Source organism: Zonotrichia albicollis, chromosome 6 (assembly GCF_047830755.1).
Source record: "Zonotrichia albicollis isolate bZonAlb1 chromosome 6, bZonAlb1.hap1, whole genome shotgun sequence".
NCBI lineage: Eukaryota > Metazoa > Chordata > Aves > Passeriformes > Passerellidae > Zonotrichia > Zonotrichia albicollis.
The window spans coordinates 28,601,063-28,628,264 of record NC_133824.1 but is presented as its reverse complement, the minus strand read 5'-3'; the positions used below and the strand labels follow the sequence as shown (position 1 = coordinate 28,628,264).

General features: G+C 42.1%; 1 protein-coding gene across 12 annotated transcripts in view; it reads right to left on the bottom strand.

Annotated features, from left to right (window-relative positions):
• RGS6 (regulator of G protein signaling 6) overlaps positions 1-27,202 on the bottom strand; it is a 253,210-nt gene that overhangs the window by 42,166 nt on the left and 183,842 nt on the right. For 10 of the 12 annotated variants that reach the window (XR_012580818.1, XM_074542901.1, XM_074542904.1 and 7 more), the window contains 9 exons: positions 26,882-26,946; positions 23,901-23,977; positions 20,942-21,023; positions 20,363-20,437; positions 18,934-19,032; positions 17,833-17,894; positions 13,319-13,429; positions 9,874-9,999; positions 2,032-2,218 (listed from right to left, as the gene is read on the bottom strand). Coding sequence is in view for 11 of the 12 variants with exons in the window: in XM_074542901.1 (XP_074399002.1) it covers positions 2,032-2,218; positions 9,874-9,999; positions 13,319-13,429; positions 17,833-17,894; positions 18,934-19,032; positions 20,363-20,437; positions 20,942-21,023; positions 23,901-23,977; positions 26,882-26,946 (884 nt within the window). In the remaining variant the exon portion in view is untranslated. The remainder of the gene's footprint in view (positions 1-2,031; positions 2,219-9,873; positions 10,000-13,318; positions 13,430-17,832; positions 17,895-18,933; positions 19,033-20,362; positions 20,438-20,941; positions 21,024-23,900; positions 23,978-26,881; positions 26,947-27,202) is intronic. The other 2 variants (XM_074542909.1, XM_074542907.1) reach the window with 1 other exon arrangement.

The window sequence follows — 27,202 nt, the reverse complement described above, 5'->3', positions numbered from 1 at the left end:
GTTTTCCTCTTTGTGTTAAAGCTACTCAGGACAGGACAACACTTGTATTTTCCCCTCCCACAGAGGGTGTTTTGATTAGCTGTATCTGGTTGAGTCCCTAGGAATGTGGGATGTGTGGGAGCTCCCATGGACTCCTGGTGCCAGGGTGCTGAGATAAGGCAGCTGCTGCAGATTCATGGATGAGAGCCTTTGCAGTGGCAGGGCTGACCTGTGAGAAACACCATGGCAGGCCCTGGGAGATTTACTGCACCCTGGGGCCATCTGCATTGGCTCCCATGAAGTGGATAGGCAAACAAAAACTTCCCTTCTCCAGGATGAGCCAGAAAAAATCTCTACCAGGGCACTGCACCCTTCAGCAATGTCCTGCTTTTTCCTGCTTGTGTTAGAACACCTTCTCAGCTATCCAGTCAAGCAGTCACAAACAGCCTGCTTGGCCTTTGGAGGGCTACCAGAAGCCCACCACCCAAGAAGGTAACTGGGTTCACCTTCCACATTGTGCTATCCTCTCTTGAGGATTCAATAGATTCAATCTCCAAGATAACCATAGCTGGCCCTTGAAGGTCTACCTTTGCCTCATATTTCTGTGTCCATGAACCACAACAGATGAATTGAAGAGTTCTGTCAGTGTAAAAACCCACTGAAATAAAATTAACCCAAGGAGCTAAAATTGCAGTTTAACTGCCAGGGCTCCAGCTTGATTTTATCAGCTCTCCTTTGAATGGCAATTACATTGTGAACCGATCAGTTCAAGGCTAAATCCTCTGTGTCTTCTTCTAATTAAATACTCATCATCTAAACATTTGTCTTATTCTTAGTACTTCTACTTATCAATTTAATCAATTCCCCCATTACTCACCTATCTACTTTAGCCTGCATTTTGCCATTATCATTTTTTTCAGGTGATGCATGCAGTTCTTTTTCACTACAACTGCCAAGCAAAGAATACATCTTATCCAGAATGTCTTCACACTCCTGTATCTCTCAGCTTTAGAAAGGGCATTTAAGTTGCCTGATATTCACAGGGGACTGCCCTGAAACATCGTGCACATTCCTTCTCTGCTGGCCCCAAGGAGCAAAACTGCATTCAGGAAAATAAGAGTATTTGATGCTGGTTTGAAAAATTCATTGCCTAACCTTGTATAAGTGGTCCAAAACATCTCCCCTGAGATGAAAGTATTTTGTTAGTGGAGCATTTTGAAGAATTGCTTTTGAATGCCAATTAAAAAAAATCCCCAAACCCAGGAATTCTTTTCATTTGCTTTTGGTAAATAATAAAAATTATTATGAGGAGGATATATTTTCATTGTGTCCCTAGTAATATTTGCCAAATGATCCCTTCTTCATTTTTCTTTTTTAAAAATTAGAAAATTATATTTTCACTTTCCAGAAGGTTATGCAGCTTTACCCTAGCTTATAGCAGTTTTTCTCAAATTATCTGTTTTCCTCAAGGCATTTTCCATGTACAGTTTATCTGTAAAAATTTCCCTGATAAATCTGGAGCCTTAGGAGGGAAGGATTAAGCTCATTGCATTGCCTACTGTCCTATCATTACTCTAAGGTATTGTCTGGTGGACAAATTTCTAGCTGTGTTGGAGGGAGCTGCTGCATTTGGGGTTTGGCAGGGGGATATAATTAGGTATAAAAAAAAAAATTAGAAAGTGTATTAGCCAGGGTTTTGATCTGACATTGGCCATTCTGTAAATATGGCAGACTGATGACAGGTAGCACAGACAGACAAGCTGAACTGTACAGCACTTTTTCATCTGTGCTTTCTCTGAGACATGGCTCCAGCTTGCAGAGCCTTGCAGACTTGTAGATTTTGGAACATTTGTTCCCAGAGGAGCCTTAGCCTGTTATAACAGATAGATTCAATGAAAATATCATTTACCCAGCTTGAACAGATATCCTCAAAGTCACTTCAAACTGTGCATCTCCTTTTTCTTACAAGTGAGCAGTGACAATGTGATAGTAGAATATCATATTAAAACTGAGAGTTTCATTAGCAGTAGTTGCATAAAACCAAAAACTAACCTGTGCATCTTCATATGTATATCTCCCTGGGTCTTTGACATTTTGGCTTGTTTTTTCATAGCTGTGGGAATCCAGGTTAATAGCACTTTGGGCCCCAGGAGCTAGAAACTCTTGCCAGATTTCTTCCACTCTTGTGGTCACATCCTGTAAAGGTCGTTTCTTGAGATCTTGGACAGCCAACCAAAACCTGTACTAGGCAAAAATTAAAAGGGCAGAGAAGAGAAAAAGACAGAAATCTAGGTAAGATTTTGGGAATAAGTCTAGGCAGAGTCCTAAAACAGACATCGAACCTAATCCTACATCTATCAGAATTCACAGAAGACTCTCCATGTTAGCATGATTTCAAGGGGATGTACTTTACATCAACCCCTTATATTTTGGCTAAGACCAGAACACTGACCTTAAGAAGTGATACATTCTAATTCAACTGCCCCTGCAGAAGTGTCAGATTAGGTAGGCAAACAGGAAACCTCCAGAGCTATGCAGCTGGAGAAGAGGAGGAGGCTCTGCCTCCCACAGTCCCACTGCAATGTGCTGGTCATTCCTGCCTGCAGGATTCGTCATCCACAGGGATTAAAATGAAGAACAAACTTAACATTCATATCATTTCCAGTGTGAAGTTGTAGCAATGCCACTTAGAGATTTTTTTTTTACTTGTAAACTGACCAGCATTCAGATGGATGCCATGAGAAAAGATGACTCTTGTCATGCCATACTCCTATTTTACAGGGGTATTTCCTTGACTAGGCTATGCTTACAGACTAAAGTAAGTTCATAAATACTGAGAAGATAATCCCCTTGATGACTAAGGACATAATCCATATCTAGATCTGTGAAAACAAAGACCACAGAATATTTTGCAAGAGCAACATGCATGTCTTTTGTCTTTTATCCTAGGAAAAAGAAAAGACATTTTGTTGGTGGTGCTAGTTTTATTTATTGCTAAAAGAGATATGCTCTTTCAGGTGATTAATTCAGAAGATGCATGGTGCCCAGTAGCCTTTTATTTAGGTCAACTCTATCTTCCAGCAAGAAGGCATCCCTGAAGGGTATCTGCCCTGAGTACCTGGGCCCTGCAACCTGGTTGAGCAAGCACAATAGTGCTCCACAGAGAGTGCTGAGGGCTACGGGGCAAACAGGTACTGAAAGCACCTTTGCAGCCACCTGCAATAGCCAGCTCTTTCCTACCCCCTGGCAAACGTGCCCATTGTCCAGGTTGCACACTCTCTCTGCTGGGCAGACTGTGCAGAGGGGACAGGGAATGTCTGGGTCACTGCTTGTTCAGGGCATCTGCAAGAGCTGCACAACTTGGAAAATCCTGTGTCTCCCTTATAAACCAGTTGAACCGTAACCGAAGTCCTGATTTCTCACCCCAAATGATTCAGTGGTTTCAGTGTGCTGCCACTAAGGCAAATATTCCTCCATGGTGAAGGAGGAAGACAGAGTCTGTCCCAAACAAAAATCCCGATGGCAGTGAGGATGGGTGGAGGAGACAGCAGCCTGATGACTCCTGTGCTGTTCCTCACTCTAGCTTCCTTAATGGCTGCAGGCAGTATCTAAACACCCTGGAATCAGTGGTGTTATTGCAAACAAATGAGGCAGCTACCCCATTTAGCCTGGTATCCTAACTGCAATAGAGGCAAACAGTCAGTTTGGGGGGAAAACGACATCCACACTACAAGCAAGGCCAGGCTAAATCCTCCTTGCCTGTCTGCTGCTTCTTCCCGACCATCAGGGGGCCTCATGCCACAGCCCTGACTCACCCAAGCCACTTGATGATATTCCTTCCTATGTTTTTTCCATTTCCTTGACAGGCTCAGTAAAACAGACTGGGGTACACTCCAGCACTATATCAGTACCTTTGGAGTCACATACTTGTGGTTCTAACAAGGTGACATTTGATTTCAGGAACTGAAATAGAGTATCTGGGGTTGGTGGAGGAGTGGGCATGGTTGGTGCTTTTCCATCTTTGAGAGTTTAGTGCACCTGATATCCTGCCTTGTCATTTGAGCAGTGACATCCCCACTTATCACATACGTGCAGAGAGTGAAGGGTGGCACTCACAGCGCAGTAATCTGATGCCATATGTGGTTTCCGTTATTTGAAAATACTTTAGCATTCAATTTCAGATGTAATAGGAACATGTGAACACAGAAAAGGCATAGGAAGAAAAGATGCTAATCATTCCAGAGTAGCTGGGACACTTCAGACAAACATTTGGCTAGAGAGAACCTTTTCTCCTGGCTTATCTTCTGCCCCTGGAGCTGGGGAGGCGGGCTGGGAAAGCACGCTTGTGAGAGAGCTGGGAACGCTGAGAAGTGACAGCTTGCCAGAACAGGAGCACCATCCATTTTAATAACCATTTGGCTCAATCTGAAAACCAACCAACCAGACCAACTTGACAGTAACAAGAACAAGCTCTTTTTACTGCAAGCAATTGTGAATTCATGCCCAAGGCTGGATGCCCTCTTCAAGGCAAAGGGGAGTTTTGTCTTGGTAAAAATTTCAAAGCTATTCACTATAGCTGGCATCTGAAAATCAAGCAACATCAAAGAGGGGTACCCAGTCCCCCAAGGCTTCAACTCCAAGGCAAATTCTCTGCCATGAGGAATCAACCTGAAGCCAACACATAAGCAGGGTTTCCTATGGGATTTATAGCATTTACAAGAGAGAAGCAGGTATTTCTACTAAGGAAAGGAGCCAACCTACAATGACTGTGCTGGAAATTCTGCTCAATTATAAAGTGCAAATGCACTCCCTGAATCCTGCAATTTCTGAAGCACAAGTTCACAAGGAGTCAGGTGAAAATCCTGCATTGCCTCCTCTCTTTCTGTAGGAGACAGATGTCCAGCGGACACCTTTGCACAGGGCAGGGGAGAAGGGAGATGTCCTTGTATGTCCTCTCCACAGGTGCCCTTTAAGCAGAGCAGGACTGGCACAGGGACTGTCTGCACAGAGGGAGCAGCAGCATTGATCACACGTTCTTTGTCCTTTATAAAACAGCATGTAAGGACTGGAGAAGGCTGATAATATGGTGTCCTGAAGTGTTGTCAGTGGCAAAACCCATTTCAGCCTCATCCAGCTTGTAATTAAACTGCTGTCACTTGCAGAAGATATCCTACAATGGCATTTATCCTCCACAGCTCCCCCAAGGCACAGAGAGCTCCTGGACCTCTGCATGTGCACTCTGCCTCCCTGCAGGGCACTGCAGAGGTGCTTGGTCACTGCTGTTCAAAGATGTCCCCCAGTGAAAAGGCTGCTAAGGAAGGACAGGGTGAGTAGCAGGGGAGTGGCTGCTTCTGAGGTACACTGTAAAACAAAAATTTATTTTAAATCCTCATCAGGAGGCAAAATATGGATGACTCCAGAAACTGAGGAACAAGAGTCAAGACAAGGGCAATGTTGTATCCTCATCTTGGGGGTGCACACAACACCTCTAGCTTGACAGTGAATTCATCAAGTGATTATCTGAGGTCAGAATCCAAGCACACTTCTCTCTTTGCCTCAGTGGTTCCATGCCAGTATCCCATGCCCCTCCGGTCTCACATCTCGAACCATTCACAAACCGTCTTCCATTCACCAAGAACTAACTTTGAACATCTCAGCCAGGAAATGAATGAAAGCAACTGATAAAAATCAAAATGCAGTTCAGACAGGGGCAGTATTCACATCTTTGTGTTATTTAGTGGTCAGATCCTTGGCGTGGTGAGCTTGGTATGGCCAATACAAACAAAAATCTGTCCTTGGCGAGCAAGCTGGGGTCTGGCAGACGCTGCAAAGCTGCACGCTGGAGCATTGGGGACCTGCCAAGGAGACCGCAGTGTCGGTGGGGACGGGGCAAGCGTCCCGCAGGCCTCCCCCTCCACTCCCCTTCTCCTCTCCCCTCACACGCGGTGCAGGGTGCAAGTCCCTCCTTCTGCTGCAATTCCTTTCAGTGCCGTGGGGCAGGACAGCCCTTTTGTCGCTGCCGCGGGGCAGCGCCCGCCGGCCGTGCGCAGTGTCCGCCGAGAGGCCCTGCCCGGGCCCGCTGAGGGAACCGCGCAGCGCGGGGCGATGGCGCCGCCTGCCGGCACCGCCCGGCTCTGCCCGCACCATCCCGGCTCTGCCCGTCCCATCCCGGCTCTGCCCCGCACAGCCCGTACCATCCCGGCTCTGCCCTGCACCGCCTGGCACTGCCCGCCCCATCCCGGCACTGCCCCGCACTGCCCGTCCCATCCCGGCACTGCCCGCACCGCCTGGCATTGCCCGTACCATCCCGGCGCTGCCCGCACCGCCCGCACTCCGCTCAGCCCTCCAGCTCTGGCACTGCCTCCGAACTGCCGGGGCAACGTTCTTAATTCAGGGAACACGGGACTTTGGGGCGGCCCGGCGTGTTTACTGCATATATGAGCTCTTCTCCCTGCCTGAACTTCACGTTTCCTGATGAAAACTGGGCGGGGGGGAACCTGGCAACAAGTTTCAACCATTAGGAGTCATGTAAGCTATAAGCACTTTCTGTAGGTAGAACTCCTTTCCCGCGATCTCCATGTTCAACATATGTTCACAAGCAATAAGGCCCAGGGCGCCTGCATCCATGCATTGCCAGCTCCACAGAGCATTCCCACAAAGTGTCACATGCTTCCCACTGAGGTCTATAAACAGGTGTGCAGCCTCCTTTCCCTTCAGGTGAAATTCCCATGTTCCATATTCCCACTTTGCTGTTTCCAGCTGACACTCTTAAAAGTTAGGAGGGAAAAAATTCAATCCACCAGCTAAATTAACATCTCAGCAATCTCAATATGTCTCAGAAGGTTCCCAGGTCATAAAAAATGTATAATAACTTTCTGATGCCCTTTCTTTTCTTATCCTTTCTTATTTATTTTGTTTTAAATTTGGCATTTTGTCAGCTATATTTTGGGTACTTCAAAAATCACCCAAGTCAAAACAAATTGTAGATGGAAGATAACAACAGAGAGGAGAAAGAAAACAGAGCAAGGAAAAGAGTTAAAATAAAAATAGAGAGAAATATAACCAACTGACTGGCTTTCCTGCTCCCACATAAATAATGGACAGCCAATAAATAAGTTACAGGGCTCAGCTGAGCCCAGGAGACTGGTGGACAAGATCCTGCAAGTTTATTAGAATACAGACACACAGCTGGAAGGTGATCTGGGAGGTCATCGAGTCTAGTCTGCTGCTATCTCTGGCAGTGCTTCACCCAAGGCCCCCACTGGGACCAATTTTTCTCAGCTAGGAAGAGATGGAAATACCCCACCACCATCAGCCCTGTGATTTGGGACTTGCACCACAAGGTATGAGAGCTGAATTTGGTCCCCTTGCTGGATTGCTGAATTACATTCATTTTAAGGCATTCTCAAGCACACACTTCACAAAATCTTTTCTAGTGCTACCATGAATTTCTAGGTTTTCCAGCAGTCAATTTCTCAGATCTGCCTTAAATTCAACATATTATCTGCCTTAAATTTAACAGTTTATAGGACTCTGGCCAGTGTTAATCCTAAAGATGCTCCCAAGATCCTACTGGCACTCCCAAGAGATAATACATCCCTGCTGCAACAGTTCCAAGATCTCTGGGTAGTTACTGGGAAGAGAATTCAGAGAAGATTAACTTTTATTAATCTGTATGTTACTTTTCTAGCAAGGTGCTAAGTGCTGTGCTCTCAGAAAATTTCTTACACCTTCCCAGGGTTTGGGTGGGATGTGTGTCATTTTACTGTAGTTGTCTGCCATGCACTCATTTGAATCAGTCTCTCTAGGTTTATGATAACAAGAGATGGATGCTTTCTAGTGTAATTTAGGTGCTTTTAGTTTTGTTTCCACTTAAAGCTGAAACAAATTCTTCTCAGGTCACTCACTGACTCCTCTTCAGCTTCTCTTCTCTCTCTCTAAAAGGATATTTCATAAAAAGAAAGCATGTGCTTCTGAGCTGTTGGCTTACATGAGGCAGATCCCAACTTTGCTGTTGAGTGTAACTTAGATTTTGCTTGCCTGCATAAGCATCGAGCAGTTACTTTCTTTTTTTGGTACATATTCCTAGTGAGAATTAAGGAGCTTTCTCTGCCTCACCCGAACCCTTCTTCTCTCAAGCATCACTGCTAATAATTCACTCTATTCCAGTTTTTTCATGAATATTTCTGCCTTTGCATCCTTTTATTTAAGACTTTAAGCAGGCTTGCTAATGTATCCAATATGAGATAATACCACGTAAGGCAATACCATCATAATGATACCATAAGAATGACAGCAAAGTTCCCATATTAAGAATCATGCCAATGTCTTCCACAAAGGAGGCAGGATTTAACCTGCCTATGCCAGCCCACTGATTTTGCCAGCTCCCTTCACTACATCTCAAAATCAAAGAGAATGTGCATCAGCAGGAGGAGCAGCTCTGACTGACCAAGAAAGGTAGAAGTTTGCCTCCTCATAATCAAACTTTCTCCATTTGTTGGAGTAGGATGAACATGGGGGAGAGATGCTAGTCATAAAACCTGCTGGATCTCATTAGCACAACTCCAGATTCATTTCAGAGCACTAATTTGAAGAGTATTTTAATTCAGTATATTAATTTTGCACTTCATCACTACAATTTAATTGCAAATGAGTGCTGCTGTACATAACTGCAGTAAGCATATGCAAGTTCAGTACCTGTTTAGCAATAAAATTTCAAGCTCATTTGTGTAATTAGTAACATTCCCTTGTTTTCTTACAGGTTATCTTTCAGATTTTTCAAAACAATAAAGTGCATTGAGTTTTTACTGTTTTGCTGCTGGCATGCTTTCTGTACTTCTCCTTGGACAGGGAAACCTGATAAATAGGATGGTAAGTTCCAATGTCATCAGAAATCACTTTCTGGGGAATTCCTCTTTCAGGTCTTGCAGGTTAGTCAACTGCACTATAGTGACAATTGTTCACATGCTTTAGTAATGTATTTTATTTTCTAAGTGAAATAGAATGAAAAAAAACATAACTAAAAAAGGCAGTGCAGTCAGGTTCTTATCTGTTGGAAAAATTGAGAACATCAAGTCTGCTCACTACAACCACAGGCCAAAGCTGGACTGACTTGTTCAGCCCAAGAGCAGGCACAGTTCTGTCAGTGAACCTGCAAGCTTCTCTGGCCTTCCCTGCAAATGCTCACTTAGCCTTCTGGAACATGACTGCCCCAAAAAAGCCCCACAAGAACCTGTCCCTTTACCCCTTCTTGAGCTGAGACACAACCACAGCACCACTACAGCACCTCTGTAGTGTTATTCAGTAAAAAAGTGGAGTTTACTGGCTCTCAGTCTGATGTAGGACCATGTGCATAAATACATAATGTTTCATAACAGAAGTTCTGACTTCTTCACAACTTGAGAAGTCAGGTACTCAGAATCCCCACACAGAGAATCCTGCTAAGGTGCGATATGCTGTTGGATAGTTAGCACATGCCAAAATTAAAAGTAGTTGATGCAAACCTGATTGCAACTAAGAACTGCAAAGTTCATAGCCACATGATATCCATACTGTTTCCCTACCACAAGCACTGCTCATACAGACACAAGTAAATACTATATATTGTTAGGGGGCTCAGGAGCAATGTGCTGCATCTCATCACATCATGCAAGTCTGCAAGCCCTTGCATGCAGAAGATACCTGACAATACTGGCTCTGCTAAACTGCTTCTGAGATTACTCACATAGGTCTAGTATAGGCGTCTGTAGCAGTGCTATGGGCCAGACCCTGCCATTCTCATCTTTATTCAAATGGGTGTTTTTAGCAGTTCCAGACACACCAAACATTGCATTTCACCTATACAAGAGAATAGGATCAGGACCATTCATTTAGTCAAGTCTGAAAAGGTTTCACCTGAGGTTTTCTGAGCTGAACTCTGATTCCAGGAAACGAAGGAACTGGTCTCGTCCTACTGGGTCCTTCAGCACCTCATCCATGGAGAAACCCCATCTTTTCACACGCTGCTGACTAGGTTCTTTGCTGTTTGGAGAGAGAAGGGGAAAAACAGATGGAATGTGCATCTCTGCCTGCTGTCCAAGCAGCTGCTGCTGTTTCTGCTAAGTGAAGGGAAGAAGATTATTAGATGAGATGTTGTTTTTTTATCAAGATTTTTCAGAAATACAGGTTAGCAAATAACAAAAAAAAAACCTATAAAGACCAGGATCAACATTAAAGCAACTGGAGGACTTTAAATCATTACATCATTTGAATCATTAACGGATGCTATTTGGGTGCCACATACATGGTGACATAAGAGAGAATGTGAATGATATTATTTTCAAAGCAATTTCTGGTAGGTTTCATTTGGAAGAACAGCATACCGTGCCTAAATGGATATACCATTTCTATTAATACCATACCATTATGCACTTCTTGCATATCTCCTCAAATGTACCTTAGGATTTCTTATGCATCAAGATAAAAATTTCCCAGCAATGTTCCCTGGGTCACTGGTGGGCTCCAGAGCATTTCCTTGTGTCCCACAGAGTACTGCCTGGTCACTTGAAAATGGCTTCAGATTTTCAGATCCATAATTGCATTAGAAAAGCAGTTCCACTAAGAAGCAGTGCAGGCAAAGTATCTAAAATGATTACTGGTTTGTGGTCTTTCATTTTTTAGTGCCTCTGATTTTTGCATGCCTAAGTCTCAGAAGACTAAAAAACATCTTCCTCCTACTCCATGATAATCAGACTTTTATTTTCTATCTCAGCTGGGACACTGAGATACAGAGGCACCCAAAATCACCAGCAACCTTTCTCCTTAATTTTTTCTTAACACAGCCAACTTACATAAGCTGTTGTTTGAATTGCCAGACGTTGCAGAGACGCCTATGGGCAGAGGTGGTGCCTGGTCTGGGAATCACAACAAGGATCCTATGAGACAGCCTGCATCAGAGCGTAATCTGGGCTCACAAAGTGTTTGAAAGCTTCTGGTGTGATGGCGTCATACTATGAGACAACCATTAGAACACAGCTCAGCTGCTCCCATGTGTGACAGCAGAGACATTGTTAACAGTACATATCTATTAAACTATGTGTCTCCTCATGTCCACAGCGATTCCTAATCATGGAGCCTTAGGGGACAGTAGCGATCTGTGCTGAAGACAAATAAGCCAAAGGGGTAAATAAAATGCCTGCTTTCATTTTCTCTTGGCGTAAAGGCTAACCAAAATTGATAGGCATGTCCTCACTCGAGGAGCAGCACACTTGGGATGGCTCCTCCTGCGCTCCCTCAGGAGCCAGCAGTGCTGCAGACAAAGGTGCAGATCCAGCCTACCTGTTACACAAACCAGCCTGGCCATTGGGACACAAAAGCCATGCTTGTGCAGAGCCATGCACAATCTAAGCTCAGGGAATTTCCCGCAGAATCCAGAGATCTGTACCTGCTCTTCTTGCAGCTACACAATGTTCTGGCACACACAAAAAAAGGCCAAAGTGCTGTCGAAAACAGAATGCTTTCCGTGTCATTTCCTGAGTCCTGATTGCCATGGAGGATGAACTCCAGTGCAACAGGGCTGCCCATACTCAGCAGCCAGCCTTGCCACTGGCAGTCAGAGGCTCTTTGTTTTCCTGCACAAGGGCTCTGCCCTCCTAACTGAGGAAACAGCTTTGCAGGCAACACAAGGGGATCTTGGAGATCATTTAATTATTCATGCAAGTTGCAACTAGATGCAGATGCAGTTAGTTTTTTTACAATAGAGAATAAAATGGAAATACATAGCTGTTTGTTTTTCCATCTCCCCACACTACAGCTTTCTCTTTTTCAACTGCAGGAAAATCACCTTCCTTAACTCTGAAATCATAGCAGAAGCCAAGCATTTATTTTAAATTCCTATAAGGCTGTGACATCAGGTTAATTGTATTCTTCAGGGACACAGACAGCTTTTCTGGGATTTGCAGCTACGTCAACAGATGCAGAAATAATGGATGCCTGGATTACCTTGTGGGTGAGGACTTCTACAGAGCAGTATTTGCAAGGGATGTATGTAGTACTAGTCCTACTAGGGAGGATGGAGAAAATGAGAAACTAGCTAAGAAAAAAAACCCAAATACTAAAATTATGTGAAGAGAGGCAGAGGTTAGGAAAATAATGGATTTCTGTGACTACCAGAGAAGCAGGTGAAAACAACTTTCACATCCCAAACTACCTGGCTTTTAAATGGGGGAAAATCTTGTTCTTTTCCTGGAACACAGATTCTCTATGAATCAGTTTTCTTAGGCAATAACATCTCTAAATTATTATTCAAGAACATACAGGATTAGATTTGGCATTCTCTTATGAAAAATTTGCTAAAGTGAACTCCAAATTCAGATTTGGTGCCAAATGGCAGCAACTAAACACTGGAGTAGCTGCTGAGCCCTTGCAGTTGTTGGCCACAGGATGTGATTCAGTAGTGAAAGTAATATGGGGCATGGGATTTCCATTCAAATTTGCTGTGGGAGCTGTCAGGCATAGTGGCAGGCAGGCAGGACAATTCGAGCCCCTTTACAAGGATTGTGGATAGCCTGTGAGGGCAAGAGACACAAACATAGGCCAGAGTTCCCTTGCACCAGCATCACGTGGGCAAAACATGATCTCTGCTGCAGTGTTCTGCTTGTTTGTTTTGTTTGTTTTTGGGGTTTTTTTGGGGGGGGGGGGTGGGGGTGGGGTTGAGAAACTCTCTGAGGTGCAAGACATTGAATATCCTCCAGACATTCCTCCCTCTTTCCATCTATTTGACACCATAACAGAGACAAGCCAGCTTGTTCACCAACAGGTGAGGCCCAAACCCAACCTATTACAATTCTGACCTGCCAAGTCTCACACATCACATGTGAGCTACATTCTTCTGTGCCAAACTCACTCTGCACAGCAGCAATGGCCACCACTTATAACTCATCCCATTTTCCCAGCAGCATTTTTCGTGGGATTCCATGACAAGAGCAGGGCTGGAGCATTGCAGCTGGGAAGAGTAGGCTCCCAAGGGTCAAATGTGATTTGCTGGAACAAACTGGAGATGTGCTGGAACAAGTCTGTCTTAGCAGTATCCTACATCTTTAGGCTCCTACACCTGAGTCTGTGCATGTACTCAACAGGTATAAGAACATCCACTACCTGACTTACAGAGTCCCATACATCAAGCCATATAAAAGTGGAAGGGCTGAATAATTCAAAGATACCAGTGGTAAACTTTAGCTATGTTCTTGAATCTTGTAGTACAGACATACAACTTCCTTTCCAAACAGGGCAGTGTTAAGAGCATATAAAGAAAATGGCAAGACAACTCTCACATTAGTTAAAACTACCAATTAATTTTTACCTCATTTCAATGTCCCACAATGCTGCATCATCACTTATCCAGGGATTGGAAGGCTCAGCAGGCGTTATAAAGGGGTCATATTCCACATACTGCTCTGTGTAGGCTATTAAACTGGCAGGGAAAGAAAAAGGGAAAAAAAAGAATAAAGAAAGGGTTTGAATGCATAGTCACATGTCAGAAAAGTACAGCTTTTCTTTTATCCTGTTTGTTTGGGATTTTTTGGTGGTGGTTTTTTGTTTTGTTTTTGTGTATGGTTCTTCTTATTTATAGGGATTAGTCAGTTTCCCAGCAATCACAGGAGACCCTTTTCCCAGGGATGATGCATGCAAGGATTTCTCTGCAAACACCCACCAGCTCACTGCAGTATTTTCCTCAACAGCAGCATTTTCCTCCAGCTTGCCTCTGTTGAGATGCCCCCAAAAAACCTGATGAGGCAACAACTGGATTACTATGGTAGGACTTTCCCCAGAGAGCCATGAGAGGAATATGATGTACGTGCCATCCCATTCATTTGCTGCATGTTACTATTGCCTCCCATCCTTTTCATTTTTGCAAACTTGTGCACCCACATAAATTTATGCACTATGAGAAACTCACCTAAACAGGGTCATGGGCTGCAGCTAAGAATATGCTTAAATCTTTGGAGGATCATAGTCCTAAACATCAAAGCTTTGCCTATAGATAATTTTTTAGTTATGTTGGTATAGTATTTAGTCTAACAGCACTATTGTAAAATACTTCAACAGTAATAATTAACTTAGAGAACAGTAAATAATATGCACGTTGGAAAAACTCCTAGCCTTCACACTGGCTTGCTTCATGGTGAGTCAGTTGTGGCACATAGCCTCTAATCCTCACTAGGATGAGATTCAAAGAGCTTTCTGGTGAAAGAACTGTGTCTGCTTGCATAAATGATTCAGGAATTCCACTGGGGTTGGGGCTAGGGGTGCATTTTTACAAAAGAAAGACAGCAAACACAAAATAAATCAAAAGACATTTCTTCTAGTCTATACTGGAAATACTCTAAGGCACTTTATTTTTTGCCTACGTCTGCCAAGTAATTAACTAAGTCAATTAATTATGTCTCATCATACTGAACAACCAATGTACTTGCACTGTGATTGTCCACACTAAACTTTACCTCTGGTCCTTTACATCTCAAAAAGGCAGGCAAATGAGGAAACCCTGCAAACAAAGGGTCATAAAAGGCAGAAAGTTTCCCTGAACTGCTCTATAGTAATTATTTCTTTTTGTTTGTGCTAGCTCTTATCATGAGGCATTAAAATCATACACTTTTGTAACCACAGCAGGTTCCCATTGCCCCTTAGGGCACTGGGGGCTGTCTCATCTCATTTCATTAATTACATTTCATGACTGCTGTGGGTCAAGGGTTGGAGGAGGGAGCAGCATCCAATTTCACAGAGCAGCAGCAGTCCCTTAGACATCAATGAAAGAGAGGGTTGGTCAAAAAAGAAAAGAAAGTCAAAAAGGATCAATCAGGAGATATCTGCTGTGAAACCCGAATTGCTCCTAATAAAATAATAAGAAGACATCAGAGGTGCCAGTACGAGTACTAGCAAAAAAGAAATTGGAAAAAACAAGAATGAAACAAGGGGGAATTTCTAAGTACATTTTGCTGATTCAGTATAATGGCAGCAGCAGAATCATTGCCTCATTGTCTACAGGAGGCTAGAGGCAGGGGACTCCTAAGGAAAAGCATTTTTGTCAAAATGCAAACCTGGCCTTTTGGGTGATAAACTGAATACCCGGTAGAAGAGGTGGTAGGAGCAGTTGACTGAAGGGTGTGGAGCTTGCATTGAGAACCCAACTGCTTCTCAATCAAGGGGGCCTGCTGAGCCTTCAAGGAACTTTGATGAGAAGCTGAAAGAATAGCACAAATTTTCATCTAGGGAACCGAGATTGCTTCTGGTAGGAAGATGCTCATTTTTCCTCAGGCATTTTGGTGATGCTGTTTCTAATGAAATTGTACTAACACCGTGCAATGCAGTCAGGGAAAACAATAGGTAGAATATATTGATAGTTTTGCTCAACAGTTGTCAAAGCTCAGTGGTTAAAACTGACAGTGCAGAGGTCTCAAGTGGGGAGAAAGGATGTGGAAGAAAGACACTTTCCAAGGTATGTGGAGCAGCTGAGGGATGCCTGTTCCCACAGTTGGTACAGATCTACTCCTGGAAGTAGAATAGGGAGGAAAATGAAGAAAATCTTCAGCAGCAAGCATTTATCTCACAGAAGCTGGAGATATCCTTTGGAGAGCCTTCCTCTACTGACAGACAAAGGCTATCCCAAGAATAGTGTGAATTAATGTAAAATAAATACAATTGATCTATTACTAATGAAACAATTTATATCTTGTTCCTATAACTTGTTTGACCTAGCGTTTCCTGATTTATTTGTTCCTTGTTACTTCCCTCATCCTCTCTGAAAGTGCCTTTGTGCTATACTGAAAAATTGGCAGGCGGTGCCACTGTCAGGCTTGACTGTTGATGCCAAGAAGTCATTTCCTGTACTCTGATCTGCCACATGGTCACCTAAACTGTCCCAAGAGCAGGGTCTAGCCTGAAAATTGATTTGATAATAACAGCATCTCCTTACACAGGAAATTTGTTCCTAGTGCTTGTAATCAATGTCTTCATGGGGCTTTCAAGGCTGCACAGGTGTTTTTTCAGGCAATTGTGCAAGTCAGGTCATTCGTATTCATTCCTCCTCACCAGTCCCTAACCCTGCAAAGCCACTGGACCCATCAGCTTCTCTGCTTCCCTCCTACCTGCTCTGCAATGCTCCACATCCAGGCTGCACTTCCCACCACTCTCCACATCAAGTCGCAGGACTCTCAAATCAATATTGCCAATATTCAAATCAATATTCAAAGTCATCACATAACCAAACACCTCCTCATAAATAAAGATCACAATCATGATTTTCATTCTTTATAATTATTAATAATAATTTAGAAATATAAGGTTCTTCACCCAGAGGGTGTCTGGGCTCTGGAACAGCCTCCACAGGGTAGCAGTCCTGGCACTAATCCTGCCAGAATTCAAGTGTTTGGTCAATGCTCTCAGGCACATGGTGTGATTCTTGGGGCTCTCTCTCCTGTGCAGGGCCTGGGGTTGGACTTGATGATCCTGGTGGGTCCCCTCCAATTCAGCTTATTCTGTCATTCTGTAATTTGACTGTTCTCATTTTATTCACTTTTCTCCTGGTTATTATTTTGCAAAGGTTTTGATAGCAACATTTTCTCCTCCAACTTGAGAGCAATTAAAAAAGAAAAAAAAAACAAAACAAAACTTTTCAAACCAGAAAAATTATTAATGTCTCAGTATATTAAGGTCATTGTAAATAAATTCAGTACAATAACTTTTTTGGTTTTAAAGTACAAGTATATGTTCTTAATTGAAATGATCCAAAAGCCCAAAACATAAATATAAATGGGCTCATTTTAATCATACAATGTATTGCATGCAGGATTTCAGGGAACCTCTGAATAATTTCTCTTTAATTGGATACATTTTCATTTTAATTGCTAAACTTGATGAGCAAATAAGAAATTATATGGGGCCTCTCACCATTTAATTTACCTGGTTTAGTACATGCATGCTAACTACAGATGCATGCACTGCAAAGCACATTTCATGGGGTATTCCCATTTTGCTTTGCTGAAATAAAAACTCCTCTATTATTTGTCTAGAAGGAACCAGCCCTTATCCTATCCTTCATGTTTAACACAGTTTTGCTTTAAAAGTGATATCACGGAAGAGCATGGCTACCCCTACCTTCATCTCAGTGACTATCCTGCAAATGTTCATAACTTACAAATACCTAAGTAAATGAGTTGTCATACTCAATTAAATTTGAGCTTGTTCTTCACCTATTCATACTTTTCTACCAAAACAAAATATTCTGCAAGTCAAATTGTGCCTTGATTTACCTCTTAGAAATCCACTCCTTGAAACACTGCCTTGAGAAGTCCAGATACAACGCCAGTACTTCTCTAAGGGTTTCATATACACGTAAGTGGGAGCAGGAACTGGTCCTACAACCCCAGTAGGAACAGATGTGAACAACATGGACAACAAATGCAAACACAGCTCCTTTCCCAGAGCTGTGCCAGACTAACAAGAGATAAGCACTGAGAATTCGGCCAAAAAGGGGAAAAAAGGGTATTTTCAAATTGAGACACAAATGACTTTTCTAAAAATAAACCACATGGTAGTGAAGGGCTGGGAAACAAGTCACACAAGGGTTTTTTCTTTTATGAATTCTTCTTTTCTTTTGCAGATTACAGGTCCTCCTTTCCCACCTATTTTTGCTCAGTGGCAGAAGAGTGAGTACAGGAGTGTCAGCAGCCAGGCAGCACAGCTGATCAAGGAGGGGAAAGGATTGATGCACAGAAAGGGGGTCAAGCCTTTGCACTTTGCTGCCTGATCTGTTTCTAGAAATGCCAAACTGGAGATGAGGAAAGAATGGGAAATCATCAAAATGGGGACACTCACCTTTCTGCTACTTTGGACATCTTTAAACAGTGTCTCTCTATCTGCATGTTTAGAAAAGTTATCTGAGGAGAGAGATGACAAAGACATTAACAATTTATGAGTTCTGCAGCATGCACTGACAATATCTCAACACACTATTGATTTCTCTTTCCAAAAGGCTTGAAAGTAATTCAGAAGGAAATGGGACCCTTCCCTAGGAATCAGAAGCTTATTAACTGCTTCCAATAGCAGGCTCCCTTGCCAAAGGCAAAGCCCTAGGGGAAGCTTCAGAAGACATAACTGAAAGTAGAAAAGACACATATTTGGGGCCAAGGTTCCTAGACTACTCAGGGTACAATATGATCTCCTTTTTACAAACACACTCTTCTCTCCCATTCCTCTTACTGACTGGCATCACAAGAACAGTAACATTTTACAGCACACTTTCATTCTGCTATGAATCAGTTCTTCAACCTGTGATAAAAAAGCTCAAGAAATGTAGCATCCAGGCTTAGCTCAGAAGACCACCCAAAAACTGATTGCCTAAGAAACTTGTTTAAAGATGCATTAGTAAAATGCTGATCCAGTGATTCCTGTTTGTCTTTCAGTGAGGGCTGCTTATTGCATCAAAGTAATTTTGAGAGACAGCTCTTCATGCCAGTGCAAGGATGTGTGAGTTGGCTGGTCATTCCTTGGCATGATTGTCCAAATAACTTTTTCCTAGTTTCCTAAAAGCTCTGACTGTACAGTCTAACAGTCATGCACTGAACGATGCCTTTCCTCACCACTCATCCCAAGCCTGTGCCCACCTACACTGCCTTTGTCACTATCCACTTTTCAGACATCCTCAGTGAACTGGAATTATTGCCTTATTGCCTGTGTCTGGTCCACAGACAATAAAAGTAGTTTCAAAGGTCAGAGTCACTCATAATACGTATCACCGTACAACCACACTGCTCAATGAATACTTAAAACACTTAATATAAGTGAGAATTAAGGATAAGTATGTGAGGATCAAGGACACGTAAAGCATAGAACTGGTTTTACTGGTATCTCAATACCTTTCTAGGCTTTTTTCTGGGAGCAGTTCTCAGAAGAGTTGCCATGCAGCCACCTACTCACCTGCTTCCGGAAATCCTCTTTTGTCGTTTTGCGCACCGGTTGGGAGGGCAGGTGTACGGGGCTTTGGGGCTGAGACTCCTCTGTAACCCCATACACTGACTGTGAGGAACCAAGGAACAAACCAAAGGGTTACAGCATTTTTCTGTTACACAATGAGGAATGGTGCAGTACTCAAAGCAGTAAGGTAATAAGACAGCAATTTCCTACTGTTTATATCCACACAGGTAATTATTCAGCCCCAAGCAATATTTACAGATGAGACCATTCTTGCTGATGCCTGCACTTGGAAGGCCTGTAGGTGTGTTAAGAGAAGAGCTTGTTTTAAATGGCTAAATGCAGATGATAATTTTTAGGAGCTCTGAAGGCTGTATGCACTAACACTTGCAGGATGAACACTGGGAGCTGTCACTGGGGTGAACCAAGTAGTAAAAGAAAATACTAGAACCTAATTCTCTGCCACTGTCTTTCACTTGATTTAATTTCTTGATGTAAAACTACATATTGAAGAAAGTGCTTAACCAGATCAAGTCAATAGGGCACATGAACTTCTCTAAACAGAAACCTGGAGACAGACCTGTAGCCATTCATTTTCAGGATAGACACCTGCACTGAAAGAAATTTGCCCTTTCATTTAGTGTTTTTGCTTTTCAGTAAAGTTTCTAATAGACATGTGAATAGCTCTGCTGCAGTTTAACTACTTATGGAAGTTCAGAAGTCCAGTGTTCTGTCCAAAAATATAACAAGTGATAAGAAGAAACAGCCTTAAGCTGTGCCAAGAGAGGCTTAGATATTAGGAAAGAATTCTTCTCTGGAATGGTTATCAAGCACTGGAACAAGGCTGCCCAAAGAAGTTGTTGTGTCACCATTCTTGAAACTATTTAGAAGATAGGAACATGGTTTAGTGAAGGACTTGGTTAGGTTAAGGTTTTGAGTCACTGATCTAAGTGGTTTCCTTCAATCTACTTGATTCTATGAATTCATATACATAGAAGAGCTCAAACTTGCTGGAAGTCAAAGACACCCAAGTTACTAATGATCCAGTCTTTGAAATTATTAAGGCAGGTAAACATCTCATTTTCTGTGCCCAGATAATTTCTTAAAAAGGGACCTAGGTATTTTTGCCAATTCCATTTAATTTCATGGGAGGGCAGAGCCATCAGCCATTTGGGACACAGAGATCCTTAATGCCCTTCTCAGCTCTACCCATCACCCATCAAGTCAGTACAAATATACTGGTAAAACTGAAATAATAAATTCACTAAGGAGAACAAAATATAACTCGTATTATCAAAACACTTTTTTTTTGCTCCTCTTGGGTAAGTCTCATATACAGTAGGTATCAAGTATGATTTACATGAAAAGAAAATAAAAACAGTGAACCAAACTAACTCCAAACAAGAAAAAACCAAAATGAGGGACTCAAACTGACCTTTTTCACTTTTTGTGGGTTTTTCATGCGGCGACACTTTCTAATGTCCATTTCTGTGGTGTTCACACAGCCTGGCTGAAAAGAGATGGTAACTGTGTTATTCCTCTGTTAAGAATCTTCATCCTACCTTATATTTATAAAATATACAATTAGATCTTGTCCAAAACTCTTTCTTGAGGTCTGTGTTACTCTTGCTAAACAAGAGACTGCATATACCCAAGGATGCTATGTCAGCATTCAATCCACTTACTCCTAACTTTGGCACCAAAAGGAAATAGCTAACAGTGGGGAGCTTTTGCAAGGAAGTCTGAGACAAACTGAGTAAGCTGCTTTTCTTTCATAAGCCCAGTAAATAATTTTCAAAGTTCGTATTTTTCACGTATTTCCAAATCAACAGTTCCATAGGTACAGAAGTCCAGAATGTCTCACATAATCTAGCGGACACTTGGTGCATTGGGAACTGCAAGGAAAATTAATGTGGTGACTGTAAGGGCAGTGTTTTTGTGCATAAAGCATTTACTAGTAATAAAACTTGTCCTGTCAAAACCTGAAAGTTTCTTAATTCAAAAATAGTTTTACCACAGGCCTGTGCACATCCCAGAATGCTCTTTCCTGGCTGTCCAAAATCTTTCTTTCTGTTTTATCCTTTTTTCTGTCGATTCTGAAAACAAAAGCATAAATGAGTATGAGTCAATGTACAAGTCATGCTTTCTTCTTTGATATAGTTCCTAGCTGTGGTTCTTAACCCCAAGACAAAAAATTTGAGAAATCAACTTTTTTTGTACAGTGATGTTGCACTTGCATGGGCACATGCCATGAACAAAATAACACTGATGTTTACTCCAACATGGGTCAAAAAAGATTTTCCTATTAATGTGGAAAAATTTAACAGCTGTTTTTCATCTAGTGAGGAAAACCTTTCCTGGTACCCTGGTCCTGTACTCTGATTTGACAGGCTGGGAAAGTTTGTAGTTTTGTCTGTGTCAGGAAACCCACCAGGACCTGTTTGCTCCAGGTGAGGTGCCTGGCTGATGCTGAACTGAGGTCACCATCCAGAGAATCCATTGCACCCAAATGCCCCAGCAGCACCACTCAACGAATACAGATTGCAAAGGAGCATCTATCCCAGACATTTCCAGCAGCAACAGCATGGGCAGCACTTGTGGCCAATCCTCCTTAGAGCTTTCAACTCAAACACTGCCTCTGTCGGTGTGCCCCCATGCTGGCAGAGCAAGGGGTAACAGCACAGGTGACCAAAGGCGAGCTTGCTGCATGGCCCCTACACACCAGCACCCACCCCAGAGAGACATGACTGGGCTGGCACAACAGGAACTCTGTAATTCCAGCCCTGATGCGGCCAGTGGACCAAGTCACTGAAATCACACAGCCCAAAGGCCACCAGAGGTTGTTCAAAGAAATTCTTGGCAGCAGTGAGCAAGTGACACCTGGAACCTCACTCATCTTTACACATGAGCACAAAGTCAGCACCAGGTTGCAAGATCTACCTGCAGAGGGATGGGAAGAAGCACACGGAAGGAGGAACAACCTCCATGCCTCCACTTCAGAGCATGGCTGAGTAAAGCTCTGTTTCCCTGTGCTGGGTTCCCACTGGCTGCCACCAGGAGAATCAAAGCAGTTAGGAAAGAAAACACAGGCCAGCTGTGATTTCTGACTACCAGGTTCTCTCCCATCTGTTTTTGTTTTTGAGGGGCAGTGCCCCTTGGCTAAGTCTGTGCTAGAAATGTACCAAGAGGATAGGAATCAGGGAAGAAAAACTGAAGTTTATGAGCAGCCCTCCCCAGAAAAGGGCAAAATTCTCAAAATTCTCCACAGTTTGGCATCACTAGCTGATTTTCCCCTTGCAAGGCAGAGATGAGAAACAAACTCTGGCACAAGCTCTGTCCCTGCTGTACTGTGCTGAGGACACCCAGCCCAAAACTACTTTTCTGAATGAGTCCTTCACACCTGGCCAAGGCGGAAGGCGAAGCCTATTCCAATCTTACAGCACACACAAATTGAAGGGACTCTCTGGAGGCTTCATGAATTCTCTTCATTGACACTTTGTGCTCAACCCAGATTGTCAGCTTCTATCTCCAGACTTACAGATAACTCAGTATTTCACATTTTAAACTATGAAGACCCAATGCAGTTAGATGCTTTATGGCTGGAATTTTTGAAGCAATGTGGATATAGCAATGGGAATCCTGTGTGCAAACAAAAACATGGAAAACAAAGCAAACTTGGTAAGCAGGAGGAATGTTTTCAGGTATTTTTGATGTTTTTCCTCCCTTCTCTAGTTAAACTTTTAGTTAATGTGAATTACAATGTGAATTCCATTCCTGCCTTTCTGGAAATCTGAAGACTGAACCATCACATGAACTGTGGACCGAGAAGCTGAAACTAGCCAGCAAAAAAGTTGATAGTGGCCAGTTCATGCTTATGCCTCAAAGAAAACAGAATGAAGAAAAGATGAATAACCAACAGTGATCACAATGAGTCTGATATTTACATTTATTTCTTAGGTGATAATTATCTGTTTTAGATAGAATGCAGACTTTTGTTTTGACTTACACTTTTTTTTTTTAGTCTTGGCAATAGCCTTTAAGTAACTGAAAGCACAATTGCTATCCTAAGTTCTAATTTTCTCTTCCAAATGGAACACTGCTATTCTGGTTGGAAAAAAATCCCTTAATTACCCTGCAGATTAAAAGACAATTACCATATATTTAAATGGTACATAACTGCAATGTTATTAAGCAAAGAATTTATCAAAATTCCAAAGGGTTAATCAAAGAGACATATACCTCAAGACATACACCTTCAAGAAATTATATTCAGTAACTTTTTAGCATCTAATGCTGAAAGTGCAAATTCTTTCCAATGGAACCTTTTCAGTACTGGTGTTCTCATGTGTCACCTTCACCAATCTTTCCATTTTATAAATGACAATGGCAGGCACAAAATAGACACTCAGAGTTTAGGTATTAGTTTGCAGACAATAGTACACAAACCCTAGACCATATCCATTTAACAGCAGTATTGAAAACACACTCAAAATATAAAGAAGCTTCACACTGCTTTCACAAGGGAAGATGAGAAGAAATACCTGTTGTAAATACCACCCTTATAATCACATGGAAGTGACAGTATTTTTAGACTCAGAAATACTCTGCAAGCATAGAGTAACACAGACAGATGAAAATATTCTGTTCTTTCCATTCATACAAAACAAAAATACTTCACAACTGTAGAAGCACAATGGGCTTGCAAATTACCCAAGGTCCCATGGTGAATACAAGCTTAGGAGCTCCAGACCAGTGTTTCCATGTGCAGATAATTAAACCCATCCTTCAGTTTCTGGCACAGATCTTCAGAATTGGCTCTCTACTGTTTCTAGTCTGCCAGTGATTAAAATTCACCAACACCTTCTGAGCTTAGTCCCAGTAAAGATTTTGACAAAGAAGTTTTATCTGTTTAGAATCCCCTTCCCTTCACAGCTCTAAATACTTGTGCAATTCAGTGCTCTAGGATTACTCACTTCACTTGGGCCTCTGCTTGCATGAAGATGAATTCCCACTTTCTTGCAAATGCTCTCTGAAGTCTTGCTAAGTTTTCCTGTCAAAAGATGAAAACAGTAAGAACAACTAATTTCTGTAATTAAACAATTGCTTGAGAGTACATTTAGCATGGTGCATATTTATTTTATTCTTTTTTATTTTTTTTAACTGAGAAACTAAAGACATGGAAGTCAGTGTTGGTTTCAGGTGAACTACAGTGCAGGCAAAGCAAGGCTGTAACACATCTTTTTGGGCTGCAACCCAAAGGGACCTGCCAGGGATAAGTAATGGAGTGTGATGAAGACAGCTTGAGCTCTAGTATGAAAAAAATTATGGACTTGTTCCCAAAAGATAACACTGAGAAGCTTTGTGAAGCTGATGACTTTCATTTCTGATAGCAGATGGCTGCCAGCTGCACGTTTCCCTCTCATCCTCACTTTCCCTCCCCTCTGCACTGTTCTCTTCTCTTCAGGCTTTTGTGAAGGTGCAAAGCCTGAGGTCCCCTGCTTTGCTCAGTCCTGATCACTGCTGAGAGCATTATGCAGCTGCACAGTATTGAAGGCTGGGGATTGCCAGGATGATTCACAAAAGGAAATAGCTTGTTTGTCTGAACAATGAACACAGTTACTGCAAAGAATGGCTCCAGACGCAGTTTTGCTCTACACCTGAAGTAACAGCTCTGGTCCAGACCCATTCCAGGGAGTGTAGGGATCTGAACATTTGGATGTGGATATGGCTTCATCACAGCTTGAGGTTGAACTCAGAATATGGCTGGAATTTCAGGCTTAAATTGCACCCTGAAGTTGCATTTCCACACCCCCCCCCAAGAAAGGAGAACTTTGAGACAATTAACAGGACACTTTTCTCCATTACAGCTGGTTTAACTGTTTCAAATTTACATTGAAAACAAACACTTGTAGTTCAATTCTTGTTCTCTTTATACTTATCACCTATACTTCAATAAACCTTTTCAGGCACATGCATTTCAATACAAGAAGAAATCTTCCTTCTAGTTACTTTAACTCTTGTATAACAAAGAGTTTTAAGGCATAAAACTTGGCCCTTTTACCACCAACTCCATGTAACAGCTTCAGTCTGTACATATGGAGGAAAGCAGTTAAACAAATTATTTACAGCTGTACTGAATGTGATGATTTCCTTAACTGTGGCTACAAAGAACAACAACCTGTAATTATCTGCAACACAAATTCTTGTGGGTATTTTTTTCATTATTTTTATTTTATTTTAAATTATGTTCACATGTGCCCTCTGGAGTAAATATGCTGAAGCCAATGAAACATCACCAACAGAAGCTATATTTGAATTGTGCTTATGTTTGACCAGTTATAAAAAACCTGAATGCAACTATACAAGCTCAATCATATAATCAACATAAATGTGGGCTGGGGGACTGTCTGTAAATGCTGCAAAGCAGAACCTAAAAATGAAATTCCATTCTCTTGAAGCTCCAGGTCACTGCTGATATCTAAGGAGAAGCATTCTCATGCTGCATCTCCAAAGGTATGAGAAGCACTGCTTTTCACTCCTGCAAACCTATTTCTCTCACTTGTGCTGAGCTTACATCCCTTGCTGGATCTGCTTCAGCTCCCATAATGCTTAGAAAGAGTTGGTGCCATTCTTATCTGAACGTCTCTAATTAAGAGAACAAAGTTTGAATGCAGAAGTAACCTCTAATTGTGCAATGCAATATTCACAAGAAAAATGAGATACTGCCAAGATCTAATTATTTACCATCACTGGAGCATTGCTACTCTCAGTAGGCAACAATGTGCAAAAGTACTTAGCCAAAGCCTGACTGCATGTGTGTGGGAGTGTGTGCGCCGCTGAACAGCCTTTTGTGGCTTTATGGTGGATCTTTGGAGTACTTACACTTAATTGGTTGGATGTGAGCAATTTTAATGTTTTAATAATGAAATCAACAATGTGCAGAAGAAAAAACTCAGCAAAAGGACATGTAAGTGCATGCAGGTTGTTATATTCCTTCCTTTGTGCTTGTTTGAGATTAGAACTCTTGGGAAGTCGGAATGCATTTCCAGGGGGAACTAGGTAAGTGGCAATTGTTGCATGCTCTGCACTCGACCAAATGGCAGATCTCTCCATGTGCACAAATGTTCCAAAATGTAGAAGGTAAGGAAGAAGGAAAAACTTCAGTCTTGGAAAAAAAACCCCAAAAAATCCCACTCTAAAATATCTGCAACATAGATGTTTTCATTGTAATAACCATGACCATGTAAGTCCAACTTTGCAAACAAACCCTCTAACAAAAAACTCCATGTATAAAATTCTGCTACTACACTGTTGAGCCAGTAAACAGAAGAAAGCCAACATGACAGAAAGAAACATTTAGTTGCTCAGAGCACTACACTGCTGGTATTCAAAGAAATACTCAGCCCTGCCCCTCCTGCCTCCATCTTCCCACTCCTTTCCACCCTGCAGTCCGACAACAAAGTTTGAGATGTTTTTATTGATAGTAATTCCAGATCAGAAAACGTGCTCTAAATAAAGTTCAGTGATATTTTTCATATGACATATAGAAAATGTTCCCAGTCTAATATCTGAGAACTTTTGTAACAAAATATGTCATTAACAATTTAATTGCCCAGTGGTACACCTGAAAGTGTATCATTTTCCTGTGCCAAAATCTCCTATATAAACTAAGATTTCCTAACTCAAAACAGGACACCAAGTGAAACTTCTGTGAAATTTGCCCCTGTATTGAAAGGTTCATTATACAGCAGATGCTTTAATGTGGGACACAGAAAAGTCAGGGACATTCATCAATCTTGTTCCTGAAGTTGTCTTCATATCAGCCTTCACACAGTACTGACAACTAAGAAAAAGATACAGTAAAGGCTGACCCCAAAGCACAAAATGGCAGCATTCAGTTGGCAAAGCTATCCCTGCATCCCCCAGCTTTAAACTCTAGCAGCAGTGTACCTACGGCTTCATAATCCGCCAGCTCCAGCCTAGCTTTGTTCTGCATGGTCCGTTTGCAAAGATAGATGGCTAAAGGGAGAAACAGAATGGAAAACAATTACAGAGAGATTATTAGTACTAGAGCTAAAAAAAAGAAGGAGAAAAGTATTCTATAGACAGTTTGTTTTCATCAGAAAGCAACATGAGTCAAGGAATGAGAGGGCTGGACACCCAGCTGACATTGCTTACGACTAATCTCAGAGGCCCTAAACATCTGAGATATCTCATTTAAAAGTACTGGGAGCAGATGCCAGGACCTAAAAAGATATCCACGAAAGGCACAATT